The following is a 16,434-nucleotide window of genomic DNA, read 5'->3' as shown; positions in this document are numbered from 1 at the left end:
GTGTCAATTCTTCAAGAATAGCCCCTATACAGAGAGGTATGTGATACTAGCATCCTCACAATCCGATGATGAAGTCATGTTATGTTAACCTGGGATTATGATATTTAAGTTTCACCAAATTCATGTATGTGATATTATATAATTCCAATGCCCCTTCCTATTGGCAGTTCTTGTGCAATGTTGCACAAGTTCTTTACAACTGTTTTGTCAATTAAGTGTAACTGAAGCACGATATGTCAAAACAGCTGGGGGATAAAATAACAGGAGCTTGAAGTTAAAGTGGACTTCCTACCTAATATTTTGCTGTGTCTGCAGTGAACAAGTTCTGTTTGCTGCATTTATTGGTTTGTGCAGAATCTTGGCAGCAAACACATATACCTAATACTGAAATCAATTACAAGCATGTCAAGAGATAATGCATTGGCTTCTTAAAGTGAAGCATCAAAAAGTGAAATTGAAGCTGCTTCAAAATGCTAACTTGCTCGTCTCCGCTAATAACTCCCACGTTGTTAGAGCTGAATATTTTTACAACCTGCTCTGAATTGCACCTCCAATATATCAAAAGCTTCAGGATACTTAACAGGAGCATATCGAACGAAACCAAAAGAGTAAGGCTTCACCAAAAAGGAAAATTGTAAGGATGAGTTAGAAGGTTGAGGGGGAGGGGGTTGGGGTGCTTGGGCCCTTGTGAAGGAAAATTTCAGACGGTTCAAAAAATCAGATGTATTTAGCTGTATTCAGAGAGTTTTAAATATCTTAGTTTTGTCCACCCATCGGTCCAGCATGACTTTATTCCACTGGCAGCCTGACAGAACTTGATCCAGGTTAAAAGGCAACAGCCATATACTTCGGACAATATAGACAGATCCAGTTGCCCTCCCCTCCTCCACCCCACCTCCCAGTATGGCATGTGTGTTTAAAATCTCGCAGTGACCATGCTATACAGTTTATAGATCATCAGTCTCATTTTTTCAGCAGATAGATATATCTAGTCCTGATCAACCGTCTGAAGGAGGGTCCCAACCCAAAATGGCACCTGTCCTTTTTTCGCCAGAGATGCTGTCCATCCCGTTGAGCTGCTATGGCACTTTGTGTCTATCTTTGATATACAATTGTTAACCTGTTGTACAAGCCACTGCTTCTAATAGGCAACAGAAATGGAATCAAAAGCAAGAGGTAGAGGGGGCATTTGAAAATATAAATGTTTTGAATGTAATTTTGGTACATTCTTTTGGTAGCTCTTCCTCTGTTTTGCCGTGCCTTGGATCTTGCCTAACTCTGCGAAAATGAACTTAATAAAAATGTGAGCTGTTTGCAATGTGCACTTGGACCGTCTTCAGTGCTTGAATATAAGTATCCAGCAAGACAGGGACTAGTTCTTGTACTGATCAACCCTCTAGTGAGTGCAGCTTGGTCCATGTAATAACACGTGATTTTTGTTTTCTTGTGGTTGCTTTCAATAAAGGAAAAAGAGCTTTCATTTTGATTTTAACATAAGGGTACCGGTGTTTGCTTGGGTTTTCCTTTTTTAATACGCTTACTTGACTTTAATGCCAGTCTTTTTGTTTCTTCTTAAATTAACAAAGATTCTGTTACGATTCGAAAAAATATATAAAGTTGAAAATGTGTTCTATTTGCTGGGCACATTAACCTTTCGGAGAAAATGTGGTGTTTTGAGAATTTCTTATGGAGACAACATGTGGAGAGAGACGCAATGCTGATTTGGTGCAGAAAATAAGAAATCACACTGCTATCAAAGTCCTTTCTTTATCTGGGCTACCCCAATGAAACTGTTACTCCACCTAGTTTACCCACCGCTGCTTTAAAGGTTTAAATGGTTACTCGGATGAATGTCAGTAAATCTGATTTATGCTTCTACACCACAGCGTAGAATATGAACTCAGTACTGTCCCCTCCTGTTCAGCATATTGATAAGTGTAGGAAAGAACTGCAGATGCTGGTTTACATCGAAGATAGACACAAAATGCTGGAGTAACTCAGCAGGACAGATAGCATTTCTGGAGAGAAGGAATGGGTGACGTTTCGGGTTGAGTCCTTTCTTCAAACTTGGTCTGAAGTCTGAAGAAGGGTCTCGACCAGAAACATCGCCCATTCCTTCGCTCCAGAGATGCTGCTTGGCCCGCTGAGTTACTCCAGCGTTTTGTGTCTATCTTCAGCATATTGATAATGCTGACTCTAAGCCATTTATTGCCCATTAGTAGTTACCCTTGAGTTTGGTGCATTGAGGGTACTCCCCCAATGATGGGTATGGAGCGCCAAGATTTTGAACCTGCAACCGTGTGTGAATGGCTACATACGCAGTTGATCAGGAAGCAACAGGAAAGGAAATGCTGAAAGAATGGCTTGTGCTGTTGTTCTTGGCCATAATGATCATAGCGCTGGGATGTGCTGCTGAATATAAATACCAACAGTAATATCTCCTGGGAATAACAGACATTTTATTGAAGATGCTCTCTAGCCTTTCTCAGCAATGAGAATTTGTGTTTTTCTTTGAATTATTCTTTCCACCTTTTTTAAAAATATCAACACGTCAAATTTTAGTAGTCCCCACAATTGATGGATTTGGTGCTCTATTTGACTCCCCACTGACCCTTTGCACTGATTGTGTGACAAAGGGTACGATGCTGAAACAATTCTTTCTGTTCGTGATTTCCTCATGATGAGGCACGTTGGCCACTTCCTGGTGTACTTTAGGATAGTCTCAAAACTGGACTCATTTCTTGCCATTCAACTATAATTAAATCATACTATCTCTGTCTCTCTCTGCTTTCCTCAAGTTATTTTCCAAGCTATTTGTGCACACATTACTTCCTTGTTAATGTAGTGAAAGGAAAAGACTGGCTTAAAAAATAATGTATGCCTTCTTTTTGCTGCTACTTCTCTTACCCCTGTTTATTCGCGAGCTAGTCGATAGCCTCTTGGCCTGCCTTTTGAACTAAAGATGCTTGTGATTTGAATGTGTGTTAATCAAGCTTTTGGAGTGTGCTGACATCCCTCCTGGTAACTGCAGTACAGGCATGAAAGTGTGCGAGTCTTCTCCTGAACAGCCTGTAGCAGGAATAGCTGTGACTGTATGCTGGTGTGTCCCAGGTTCACAGTCATCTGACACTACAGTAAATTGAATTGAATTGAATACTTTATTGTCACAGGTGACAAGTCACAGTGAAATTCTTTGCTTACATACCCAAGGTATGCAAATAGTTGCCACGTAAAGGGCACTTAGAAAGTTACAAAGCATCCCATGCAAGGTCCTCCTCTGTTTTACTCCCCCTTCCACCTCCCCCTCCCCATCCCCTCACGGCCATCCCCCCCACTCCGGGTCCTCTTTTGTTCTCCACCCCTCCCCCTCTCCCTCCCTCACGGCGGTTCCACAACCTCCTTTCTTCCCGGCAGCGTGTCCTCTGGCTCCCACGTGGTCCGTGGGATAATGCAGGCGATTACTATGCATGCTGCTCCAATATGTTTCCTATAATTTCTACAAGTAATTTCATGCTATGTATTCCACTGAATGCAAGAGTAGGCAATTCCTACTAAAATGGGCCAATGTTCCACAAGTGTTTAATGATAAATCTATTAGATCTCATCATGGGGCAAATGCTCCACCTCAAATGGTGTGGTTAAATACGGGCACTACTAATCCAGGCAACTGAACCTACAGGCTGGACCTCAGTTCATCAGTTTCAAAGGACTGGACTGGCGTGGCCTAAAGTTCTTGGCATGTTTTTTAACATTCTTAAAATGATATGGAAACTTGGACCTATAAGACTTGAAAAATTCTAATGGCATTTTCATGGTTCTTGCTTCATTGTGGCAGATGCTATTTGTCTGTTCAGCATCAAATTTTAAGGAATCTGGCAGTTAATAAACTTCAGTAATTAATAGGAACTTTAGTGAGAATCAAATCATGTGTTAGAAACATTCATTACACTGAGAATGTAGCTCTTCTTACCAGTGTTAAGGAGCCATGCTCCAAGAGGGGTCTTATTTGCTCTACCTCTTCATTGTCAATACCCCACCAATAAAGAGATGCCTGATGAACCAAGGGTTTTGGCTCTATTTCAGTCCCAGTACTCAAGGAATTCCTGTGTCCTGTCAAGTTTCAAGTTTTCCCTGAAGATTTCTGTATCCTATCATATTCCTGTACTCACACAATACCTCCTGTGTCTTGTAATGTTCCAAATATTTGTCCAAGTATCTGCCCTAGGTTTCATGTCTCATAATTGGCATATTTATCTCTGTCCATGAGTGACCTTGTAACCTGGAACATTATTGTTTGCAAAATTCATCGCTATATTTACTGCCCGAGCTGAAATAAATGCTCTATTTAACCCCCAAATCCCCTCCTTTAATGGACATGTTATTTATATACTGAGATTTGCAGGAGAGATTGTACATCCATCCTTGTGGACCAGCACATGGCTCTTGTCAGATTGCTTAGTTTAAGTCTTAAAGGGTTAGTTTTTTAATGAATTTCCATGCTTTTAAGAATATTGACTTGGAAATTATTTTTTTTTCTGGGAAGTTAAATAGCTGGCTGGAAAACAAATTAACTTTCTGAAATTAAACGTACACCAAAGAAGTACGCCATTTGGCCAATCCTGCCTCTGCTAATTTGGTGGAGCAAGCAACCTGCTGTTTTCCCCATAGCTCTAAAGATTTTCCTTTCAGTCGTTCATCGATTTCCTTTTGAATGTTGCTGTGTAATTGGCTCCCACCATGCATTAGGGCAGTGCCTTCCAGAGTGTAATAATTATGTGAAGAAAGAAAGAATTACACTTGTATCCCCTGTGGTCCTTTTACCCTTAGTTGCTCACTCTTCTGCCACTGTAAAGTATTTTCCATGTTTACCACATCCCAACATAATTTTCAACACTTCTATCAAATCGCTTCTGAACCTTTCCTGCTGTGAAAGGAAAAATAGCTTCTCAAGTCCTACTCTGAAACTAGTTTGTCCCTAATGCCGTCGTAGTTAATATACTCTGTAGAGCCACGATTTTCTGAAACATTTTCATGTTACAATAGATGAGATAATGTTGCCTGGAGTGGTATGTGCCTGATGCCACACTATATGACTCTCCCAATAGCTCGACACAAACCTTTGCAGCTGATTCAAAGAATGATGCTACTGCGCATTAATGCAAATTCAATCGAGAATATTAGATGAAGCTGACTTGTTACTGCATGTGCAGATTTGCATCATTTCCCACTCATTCTTAAGCATACATTTCTGGATTAGATTTAATCTATTTCTTTTTTTTATTCTTAGCCCTGATGAAGACTCTTGCCAGAAATTCATTCCCTTTATTGGAGTAAGTGATCTAATTTTGTCTTTTAATGTTTCACAATTGTCTTTGTGTTTTTTCAGGCTCGTACATCCACTTTTCCCTTATCACCATTCCTCAAAAAGCAAATCAAGTCATCCCTCCCTTCCAATTTTGTCATCATCTTTTTCCCACTTTGTTTCCAATATGATGGAAGTGTGCAGATGAGTGTCAAAAGAGGAAATATTGGGAGCACAAATCTTATGGAGGGCGCTGTTGGTAGGAGGGTATAGTGAAGATGTACAGGTACCTTGGAGGGAATGTTTAGACATTTGCCTGACTTGGGAGAAGGTGTATTCAGGGAGCATTTCAGCAATTAACATTTGTGACTTTTTTTATGGTTTCCTTCAATAGAAAAAGTATGTTTTGAGTTATCAGGTGGAATATAAATGGTCTGTAAAATCTTGGAACAAAGCAGAAGTACTCTCCATTCTGCAAGGCAGAGAAAGTCATATATAATTAATGTAGTGGTCTCTTCACTGTTCACGTCATGCACAAGATAGTCTCTTCATAAATGTTACTGGGCGAATGTAAATACGGATTCCAGATGAGTAAACCTAAATGAGGTGCATTGAAATGAGGAGACTCTTGATCCTGGCTGCTTTGTGTGCTTTTAATACATTGAACTGAATGTGTAATATTTTTGCTTGCAGGTTGTGAAAGTTGGGATTGTGGAGCAGTCTTCAGCCACCTCAGGTTTGTAATTTCTTCAGAAAGCCCAAATGGATTACAATCAACTAAAAAAAAAAATATGTGTAATATGATTTTAAACCTGTGCTTAATGGGATTTGATGGAATACCAATTTACGGTAATCCCTTAAAGCAGGTGTCAAGCAGTTGTTACAGTCCTGTAAAAGAATTGATGTTATCTGCAGGTGATTCAGATGATGCTGCCACTTCAGGTTCCAGTGTCTTGTCCTCCACACCCCCGGCGCTATCTCCAGCAATGAAAGAAGCCTCCCCTACCCCACCCTCCTCACCCTCCGTGGGAAGTGGACTGTATTCAAGGTAAGTATTGGACATGGACTTGTGCAGTTTAAAGTATTTCCTCAGGCTGATTTTTTTTTTTTTTGTTTTTTTTTTGCACAACCGAACTTGCTGTTCATTCACTCAGTAAGAATTGGTTTCACGCCAACGATTTCGGCTGGCATTGATTGCCTTTGAAAAAGAGATTAGTACTAAATATAGTGCATTTCACAACCTTGTTCTGACTTGGCATCTTTTACAGGCAATTAAGCACTTCTGGAATGTAGTCACTATTGTAACATAGAAAAGACAGCAGGCAATTTGTACACAACAGCTGCCCCTGGGTAGCACTGTTATAATAATCAGATCGTCTTGATTAGAGGCGAGGGATGAATATTGATCAGAACACTGGGAACAATATACTGATCTCGTTCTAAATAAATTCATGAGGTCTTTGAAGTGAGAGCAGAATGCTAGCTGTGTTCAGCAGGTCAGGCAGCAACTGTGAAGATAGAAACAGACTTTATGTTCTAGTGAAGATAGACACAAAATGCTGGAGTAACTCAGCTGGTCAGGCAGTATTTCTGGAGAAAATGGATAGGTGACGTCAGGACCCCTGACGTGACGTGTTTTGGTTAGCATTCCTTAAGCCTCAGGATTTTTTACATCTGAGATGGAAGTTGGAGGTTCAGATTTGATCTGCAGGATGACTCCTTTGACAATGTCGCATCCAGTGACACTGTCACTATGGTGTTCAGCTCAATTTTATCTAATTAAACAACGTTCTTGGAGTCTAACCTGTTTAGGCTAACATGGCCTATGCGACTTGGCCAAGATGCAATGTGACACTACTTATTTTATTAAAGGATTGGACTATATTGGCTCAACTTCAAATTGGCATACTATTTATTTTTAACGTCTATCTTAGTTGGATGGCAACAATAAAAACATTTTAGCACAGGTTGAGCACCGACTCTCCGGCAACTGAAGGCGTCATCTCCCCCCCCCCCCCCCCCCCCCCCCCCCCCCGCCGGGTAATCCGGACCAAAAATTACAAGCGCTCAGTTGAAATACCCTGAGTGGCCACAGATGGCGTTGTCAACTGAATGTGAATAGAATGACCTGCCGACCCATCCCTGGCTCCCACCACCTCCCCAGCCGTTTAGAGCCCTGGCTACGACCTCACTCCCGACTCACAAGGTGCATCAGCGAGTCCCTCTCACATGCTGCTGTTTCTTGCTGTCGGCTCAACCACCACCGCCTGCTTCTCCCATTGCTCTGTCCAGTCGGCCTCTTTCTCCACCCTCCCCTCCTCCCCCAGAGTCGCCAACATACCTAAGAAGCGACGGATGGTGAGAGGAGAGGGAGCTCCATGGTGACCGAAGGCGTCCTGTCGGTGGCAGTGGTCTGTTCAACCTGGTATTTTGTTTTGCTCTCCATTTTTTAATTATTTACCCTAATCCATCTCTGCTCTGCAAGTAAAGCTAAAGTAATCAGAAGTAACCAGAGAAGAAAGGGTGCCACAGCCAAGAACACACTGAAGTGCACCTTCCGCTTCCATAGGCCTGTACCAATGTGGCTGGTAGCATTTGTGTTATCACATTTTTTTCCCCAGCCCCATCCATCGTTCCAGCAGAGATCAAAGGTTAATGCTGTGGTGGTGTCACGGATAAATGGACCTGCCATGAATTTATTGCATCTTCACGTGGATCATATGTATTGCATGTTACTGCACGGGGTTTGCTCGATGGTTCCGTTTGCTATCTTGTTAAAAAGTGATGGGCCATTGATGAGCGCTAATGTGAAGTGTTTGGCAGGTTAAGTAACTTCACCCTGCTTGTCTCGTGTCAGTTCACAGAGCCTTGGTCACGGTGGAGAACTGATGGGACTGCAGGTCGACTATTGGATTGCACAACTGGCCGACAAGAAGAAGGATCCAGAGAAGAAAGATGCCACAGCCAAGAACACACTGAAGTGCACCTTCCGCTCGCTCCAGGTCAGCAGGCTGCCCAATGGTGGGGAAATTACAACCCTGCCCACTATGTCCATGACAGTGGTGACAAAGGAGAAGAACAAAAAGGGTAAGAGACTACAGAGAGCAGGATTCTACTTGTTTATAAATCAAAGAACTGCAGTTGCTGGAAGTCTAAAATCAAAAAGGAAAATTAATTTAGTTTAGAGAAGCAGCCCTTCCCTTCGGCCCACCGATTCCATGCTGATCATTGATCACCCATTCATATTAGATCTATGTTATCCTACTTTCCCAATCCTGTCACACTCAGGGTAATTTACAGATGACAATTAACCTACAAACCCAGAGTAAAACGGAGCACCCGGAGGAAACCCTCATGTGGTCACGGAGAACGTGCAAACTCCACACAAACAGCACCCAAAATTAGGATTGTATCTGGGTCTCTGGCGCTGAGGCCGCTGCTCTACCAGCTGTGCCATCATGCCACCCTGGAGGAACTTCATGGATGCTGCCTGACCTGCTGATAAAGAACTGTGTAATGCTTCAGGTTGATCAAATCTTAGGATTCTATTGTTTTAATTATATTGTTTAATTATCTGTAACATTGCCACTGGATAATGAGGCATACACAAGGTTTGGTTGCTAACATTTACCTACCTTTAGTGCAGCCGGTCCTTTAATTTGAGTCCTGTTAAAAAACAAAATATTAGTTGGAGGTCTTTTGTGTGGTGGGTGAGAGGGGAGGGGAGGGGAAGGGGGAAACTTTATTTCCTAGTCCCTACCTGGTCGGAGAGGCGGCTTCCCTCCGAGCTGCTTCTTCGCCCCCTCCTTGCGGCCTACCATCGGACTGGAGCGGCGTTTACTTACTTACTTAAAGGACATAGCCCATGTTTACTCTTGTGGTAAAATCATCTAAATTATGGCACTGCTCTTCAGTTATTAATAATAATGGGAGATATACATTTCCGGGAAAGCCATTTCCAAGTCCCGTGCTTTGCCTTGCAACGTGTTTGCGTCCCCGATTATATTTTGAAGTTGATTATTGTGTCACATTGGAGTGCAATTAACTGCTGTGCACAGTATTTTAATACCTCATGTTTATGTATGAAACAACTATCTTTCTTACAGTGATGTTTTTGCCTAAGAAAACAAAAGACAAAGAATTGGAATCGAAGAGCCAAGTGATTGAAGGCATCAGCCGGTTAATTTGCACTGCAAAACAGCAGCAGACCATGCTGCGAGGTATGAAGGGAAAGAATTGGGCTTATTTGTCCGGTAACAATGTCTCCGTGTAAGTCTGCTATGGTTAGGTGCACACCTGTGCCTATACCACCCCCCACGACTCCGTCCAAGGACCCCGACTGTTTTTTCAGGTGAGGCAGAGGTTCACTTGCACCTCCTCCAACCTCATCTACCGTATCCGCTGTTCCAGGTGTGGACTCCTATACGTCGGCGAGACCTAGCATTGGCTCGCTGATCTTTTTCCTGAATACCTCTGCTCAGTCCGCCTAAACCTACCTGATCTCCTGGTTGCTAAACACTTTAACTCTCCCTCTTATTCCCACACTGACCTTTCTGTCCTGGGCCTTCTCCATTGTCAGAGTGATGCCCAGCACAAATTGGAGGAACAGCACCTCATATTTCACTTGGGCAGTGGTATGAACATTGACTTCTCTAACTTCAAGTAACCCTTACTCTCCATCCCCTTCTATCCCCCTTCTAAGTTCTCCGACCAGTCTTACTGTCTCCGACTACATTTTATCTGTTTGCTTTGTTGTTACCTTCTCCCAGCTAATAAAGATCTATTCTACATTTCCTTGATTGCCATTCCCTTTGTCTTGTTTTCACACCTTACTACACTTATCCATGTATCTCTCTCCCCTGACATCAGTCTGAAGAAGGGCCTCGACCAGAAACATCACCCATTCCTTCTCTCCAGAGATTCTCCCTATCCCGCTGAGTTGCTCCAGCATTTTGTGTCTATCTTTGGTTTAATCCAGCATCTGCAGTTCTTTCCTCCACATGGTTAGGCGCACGGTTTGGCTGTGATCTTACAGATGGATCTGCAGAAAAAGGAACTATGTTGCACCTAGTGCATCTCAAAGCTCGTTGTAGTCATTTGTTCTTTGCACCGTGCACTTTTGAAGTGTAGTCTTTGACATTTAAGAAATGTTGCAGTCACATGAGTATCAATGTGATGACAGCCAGTTAAGTTTCTTTCCATTGTTATAGTTGGACAAAATGGGATTGCTTATGCCCACTCGAATGGTTTTGTTAATGTTTACTTAGAGAAAAGCTTTCTGACAGTTCATACACCCAATACGCACTACAACTAGCAATCTGAATTTTGTACTTGCACCTCTGGATTGGGACGAGGATAGACTGCTATCCGAGTAAGTGGGAAAGGTGAAATAGAGACAAAAGGATGGTTGGTCAAGGAGTGAAATGTAAAGCGCAGAGGAAGGGATGTAGGTGGAAGTGATTGGCATAGTCCAATCCTCAATATTTTATTTAGGAAGGAACTACAGATGCTGGTTTAAACCGAAGATAGATACAAAAAGCTGGAGTAACTCAGTGGGACGGACGCATCTCTGGAGAAAAGGAATGGGTGTTCCTTTTTCTTATTCCTATTCCTTTTTTCCAGAGATGCTGTCTGACCCGCTGAATTACTCACACTTTGTGTGTCTATCCTCAATATCGGATGTTGCTTATAATTGTCTGTTCAAAGCACGTCGAATTAGTACACATAGGAAGCTTGCTTAAAATATTCAGAATTGGCACGGAAAATCTTGGTTTACTTTCTCAGCAGATAAAAACAAAAAATGAGTCATCGTGAATTTCTGCAACACAGGCAAAGGCCATGCGTCCCATTGTGCCCAAGCAGCTCTTTGGAAGAGTTAGGCCCATTCTGCTCCTCTTCACCCTGTTTTTTTGTAATATGCCATGCCAGATCATGCATATCTGCACACTAAAATCTCATCCAAGTATTTTTAAAGTGGAAAATGGATACTTAACTTTGCCAATGTGCTCACTCTTCCTCTGCTTCTCTTCCAGTAACGATTGATGGCGTGGAATGGAATGATGTGAAGTTTTTCCAGCTGGCAGCTCAGTGGTCTTCCCACGTGAAGTATTTCCCAATCGGCATTTTCACCCATTTGAAATCTGCTTATTAAACTTTCTCAGCTGTACTGGACTGAAAAACCAGCAGCTGCCCAATGCCAAGAGCCCTTTGCAAGCTGCAAGCATCCGCTGCTTGTGTGCAGTTTTAAAGCTTTGCATCGATTAACTTTAATGTTTTAAAAAAGATGATCCAAGGCAAGGAATAATGTAAAAATCATTCCAAGCCTTGCCTGACGGTGGTGAGAGCTTCTGAAGCACTGGTTCTCTGTGACAAGGGGAAGATGGCACTTGGTACCCACCACGTGTGTTTGTGGCTATTACCTATGAGTTTGTTTGGCTCTCAATATCTAGGGCTGAAACCTGAAAGTTGAAGGATGGATGACAAACCTGTTCACGACATGGCATAATCCATGCAGAGCAAAGATTAATTGTAAAAAGCTGACTTTAGTTGGATGTTTCTGCATTAAACTATAGTTGTAGTTTTTGGAATACAGGCAGTGTATCTTTCCCCCCGGAAGTACTTTCTGAATCATGAGTTAAGTTATTCCTTGCCAGGAGCCCACAAACCATTTCAGTTGGAACCATTTCACAGAGAGACCCAAAGTGTGAAGTCTGAGAATAATTACCACTTGTTATTTTGTTTAGTTTTATTTATGCTTCTGAAGTGAGGCTTTCAGCTGCCATGCAATGCAAAGTGTAGGCTTAAAGATACTCATTGCCAGAGCAGCTAAAAAAGGGGCAGTCACACGGCTGTGGGGCTGCATATAGTCCCACTAGATGCTTTTCTCACCTTCCAGCGCCAGCAAGTGGGGTAGGTTTGCGCAGGTGACATCTACCAGCTGCTACATATCTGTCACACCACATTTTAGTGAGGCTATGGCATAGCTTTTGTGAGCTTTCACTGCTTAATTTGAGTATACCCATCATTGAAGAGGAAGGATGCCTGTTTTTCCTTGTGGTCTTGCTTATAATTTGCAATGTATATAACAGTTTGTTGGTATAAGCTTTAATATTTATGGCATAATTTGTATGGATTTGAATGGGTTTCCTGAAACAGTATAGCCTCTTGAAGGAGCGTAGATTGATTTTTTTTTTGACACTAATAATTTATGTTGTACAGTTTTATATAGACTGGTGCAGTGACGATGCAGAATCTGACACTGTAGGCACCAAAGGATACTTGCGCTTAAGTAATGAATCTCTCCCCATCCCTCTCCCCCTTATATGTTGTATCGGCACAACCACTCTAAAATAATGTGACTCAGTTAGGCTTGTAGCCCATCTGAAAATAAACCATGTTTGCATTAATTCCCTTCACATTGAAAATAATGATTACTCTCATTATGAAGTCTAACCTTAAGTGTGTAGTTTTCTGCTTCTGCAAATACCTCAGACCTTTTTTATTTTAATGTGCCAAAATATTTTTTTAAGGAATAATTCTGGGTGTGAATTCATTCGATCTCACCTGCCTTAAGTGCAACTAAATCAGGACCTTGCCCTGCAGGGTATAACATGCCAATGAACTAGTGCCTCAGAGCGCATCCAGAGTGTTGGATTTGCAGGCAGAAAGGTGACAAGTAACACTAAATATCAACGTCTAAAAGATTAAATAACTTGAACACACAGAAATGTCTGTGATTGCCTTCAGGATCTGTGGTGCTAGAATGCTCATCTTTGCATTACTTTATATGTCTGTGTGAGACCATATATTCATCCAGATCTAGTCTAAACTTTATTGCTACTGATTTGTATAATATTAGCCATCAACGATCAGTATCTTTTTCATCACTATTTCTATTTCATATGTGGCACTTAGATCTCTGCCTAGTTTATTGTGAGCACTATCTTAAAAAAATGATTTTGGGAAGTCACTAATGTCTAAGGTTCTTACCACTAGTAATTGTGAGCAGATAATGTAGCACCATATTACCCTCTCTGCTGCGGTCAAAGGTGACTATACTCAATTGGGTGAAATTGGACTTTAATTGGAAGGTGTGGAATTGATTTTGACACGTGCTATACAGTGCACCCCAATGTAAAGTGAGGTATATAATGTCAACCCGTGCCTAAATTGCTTTATCTCTTATATCTAACTTTTCAACCCATTTTCTCTACACTTTGCCAGACTTAGTGAAATTGATTCCTGGATTGTATTGAACTGGTCTGAACTGGGAAGTGTCTAATTTGATGCCTGATCTGCACTGCTGCTAAGTAAATTATTATACTGGACGCAGCATCCTGGGGTTAGAAAAGAGAAACAGTCCACTGGGATTATTGCACCTGATATCCCCCTCTTTCTATTCAGTGGGTGTAAGGAGCTTGTTCTTGGATGTCGGATATGAACAGAGTTGGCTTTGGTGTAACATGACAGAAAGCAAAACCTTGCATCCTGGTCTCACATGTTTGAATTGGCCATCTGCACTCTGTAAACTGGTGACATGTAACCAAATCCTCATGAGAATTCATGTTCTCTGCAGAGGAGGAAGTGGTGTAGGAAAGGAGCTTTTATTTTAAAGTCCAGAGTTACAGCTTTCTGGATGAACTTCCACAATGGAAAAAGGCACAATGGAATAAAGTATACACAAAGCCCTATCAGTAATGAGATACTACATGTACTCGCTGTTGAACAAAGATCTTTAATTTTGGAACCAGCATTGCAACTGTTGGAACAGGTACACTGATACCAAATACATGGCTTTGTATGAGTGGGGCAAGCCCTCTGGTTCCGTCTTCATTGTTAGAGATAGGGATTAGCAATCCCTTGCTGACTGACTGACCTCCTGATTATTTGGGATATAGCCACTGACTTTCTCATATTTATTTTTCGTGTTACTATATAGCTAAGGAAATGAAACTGCATAACCAATACTGACTTAATTAACCTGACATACTAAAGGCAGCTTTGTGTCTGTGGAAATGTACAAGTCTATTCAAAATGGTACCACGTTAATCCTGCACTTGTGATAGGTCAACTTGTATTATTCAACATACTGCTCCCAGGTCCTGAAGAGTTTGTGTCTATTTGAATTATTACTGTTAAAGGACTGTTCTGTCCCAGCTCATGATGGTTCATAATTGTCACTTAATATTGATTTAAGAAAAATGCATTTGCAGGCCTCCTTCACAACCCAATTCTCAGCAGGAAACCATCCATTTTAGTCCCAAATGCCAAGATATCTAGTGTTGGGCACTGAGGTCATGCCTTCCACATTGAAATGATATGCTATCCAGTCACATGTTGGCAATGGCTACCAGTACATAGATAATATATTGGAGGCTTGTCATCATTTGTGGGACTATTTCAGCAAGATATTGGGAATATCGTTGAAAATAGGAAACCATTTTTAAGCATTTCTCCAGTGGTTGACTCTTGAAATCCAAAGTATAAAAATCGTAGATAATCCTCAGCTGAACGATCATGTAACATGACATTACATTGGAAAAATTGCAAGGTATGGACACAATATTATTGCAACATTACCAAATGGTCCTTGGGAATCCTGTACGTATATTCCATTTAATTTGTCTGCTGACAGACAAATGTTGGATCCGGCATAATTAATGTTGAAATTCTCTTTCTCAATAATAGGTGATTATGGAATGCCCAATCAACAGATGACCATTGATTGAGACTAATTGAGCTTAATGATATATGGAATTATAGCACTGAAATTCAATAATGACAGTATTGAAACAATTGATTGAATTATAATGGTGAGGTATGTTTTATAGTCGGATTGCAATTGACTTGGAAAAACATTGATCATCAATCCCAGACATGTGGATATACCAGTTTTGTTCACATTTTAACTTTTTTTCTCCCTGATTCATTGTTTTAGTTTGGTTTTCTTTGCACTGGCCTCCATTGAGAGTGTTCAGAAGCAAGACACCTGGGCAGTTCTCCAAAATGGAAGTCATAAATTCTCTGTTTAAAAATCCTAAATATTGAAGAACACTTAAAAAAAAAATAGCACGCCTCTTTGCTTTCAACTCATTAAAGCGCTTTGACTGATAAATAAAATTTTAAGGGAAAGTAGGAATTGAGAAAGGTTGAAGTCAGTGTTGCCTTAGTTTTAATTATAATGTGTGCTTGCTAGAAGAGGGAAAGAAACAGATCAATAAAACAGTGACAGTCCTAAATATTCAAACTTTCTTTGCTTATAAATCCTATTATAATAGAGTGCAATTTTGTTATCTGTTGAAAGCACTTGCCTTCTGACCTGGAAGCATTATGTAAGCACTGTGTGTGAAACCTCTGTACGAATGTTTCAATGGTTTCAAATTCAGTCGCACTATGATGTGAAAATTTGCACTGTTTTGCTGTCAAGGATAAAATCTGAAGTCTTTTAATTTTTTTAATTAAGAATGTTTTGAATTTTCACTTTAGGAGGCTGATATACGATAAGATTGCAGAATTTGTGTTTTACAACCCCATTGTAGTGCAAGTGTTTTTCTTTATGTAACCGTGAAGACTTCATGAAGGAACAGACATGCAATACATTGGATTACTACAATTAAATAAAGTAACCTTTATCAATGTGTGTTGCCCCATTATGAGCAATTGGTTAATTGTTCTGTCTGGAATCTCTTATTTACCAATTTCGACTCGACAGTAATGCACATTTATATAGCATGCTAGACTAAGTGGGACCCGTTGGGTCCCAGCATCACACAGGAGGGCTGGTCATCCAACGCAATATTCCACCTCTCCACCAATTCTAATATTGGTGGCCAGTTTGGGGGGGTGGGGGGGCTTTCTGGAGCGCTAGTATGGGTGTTGTGGGCTGAAGGGACTGGTTTCCAGAGGGCTAGTATGCAAATTTTGCGCCAAATGGATTCTTGGGCCGGTGTCTCAGTCAATCAAGCCTGTTGTGCTGGCAACTCACTCACTCACGGCTGGTGGGCTGGTAGTTGACTCACGGCTATTCCTTGAAATTCTATTTCAAGCGGGGTATAAGGCCACCAAATTCAAGGCCACCAAATTCAAGTGCAGTTTCATACTATTTGAAGTAGGGTGCAAAGCCACTAAAGACA

General features: G+C 41.2%; 1 protein-coding gene across 3 annotated transcripts in view; it reads left to right on the top strand.

Moving 5' to 3' along the window:
* LOC129700408 (phosphofurin acidic cluster sorting protein 2-like) overlaps positions 1 to 12,297 on the top strand; it is a 225,741-nt gene extending 213,444 nt beyond the window's left edge. For 2 of the 3 annotated variants that reach the window (XM_055640861.1, XM_055640860.1), the window contains 6 exons: positions 5,288 to 5,330; positions 5,996 to 6,038; positions 6,218 to 6,350; positions 8,160 to 8,389; positions 9,409 to 9,522; positions 11,335 to 12,297. In XM_055640861.1, the coding sequence (XP_055496836.1) occupies positions 5,288 to 5,330; positions 5,996 to 6,038; positions 6,218 to 6,350; positions 8,160 to 8,389; positions 9,409 to 9,522; positions 11,335 to 11,453 (682 nt within the window). In that variant the 3' untranslated portion in view covers positions 11,454 to 12,297. Of the gene's footprint in view, positions 1 to 1,465; positions 1,508 to 5,287; positions 5,331 to 5,995; positions 6,039 to 6,217; positions 6,351 to 8,159; positions 8,390 to 9,408; positions 9,523 to 11,334 lie in introns of all 3 variants that reach the window. The other variant, XM_055640862.1, reaches the window with a different exon arrangement.
* The last annotated feature ends 4,137 nt before the right edge of the window (positions 12,298 to 16,434 follow it).

The sequence above is a fragment of the Leucoraja erinacea genome, chromosome 9, assembly GCF_028641065.1.
Source record: "Leucoraja erinacea ecotype New England chromosome 9, Leri_hhj_1, whole genome shotgun sequence".
NCBI lineage: Eukaryota > Metazoa > Chordata > Chondrichthyes > Rajiformes > Rajidae > Leucoraja > Leucoraja erinaceus.
The sequence above is the reverse complement of the archived record's forward strand: the minus strand, read 5'-3'. Positions and strand labels throughout refer to the sequence as shown.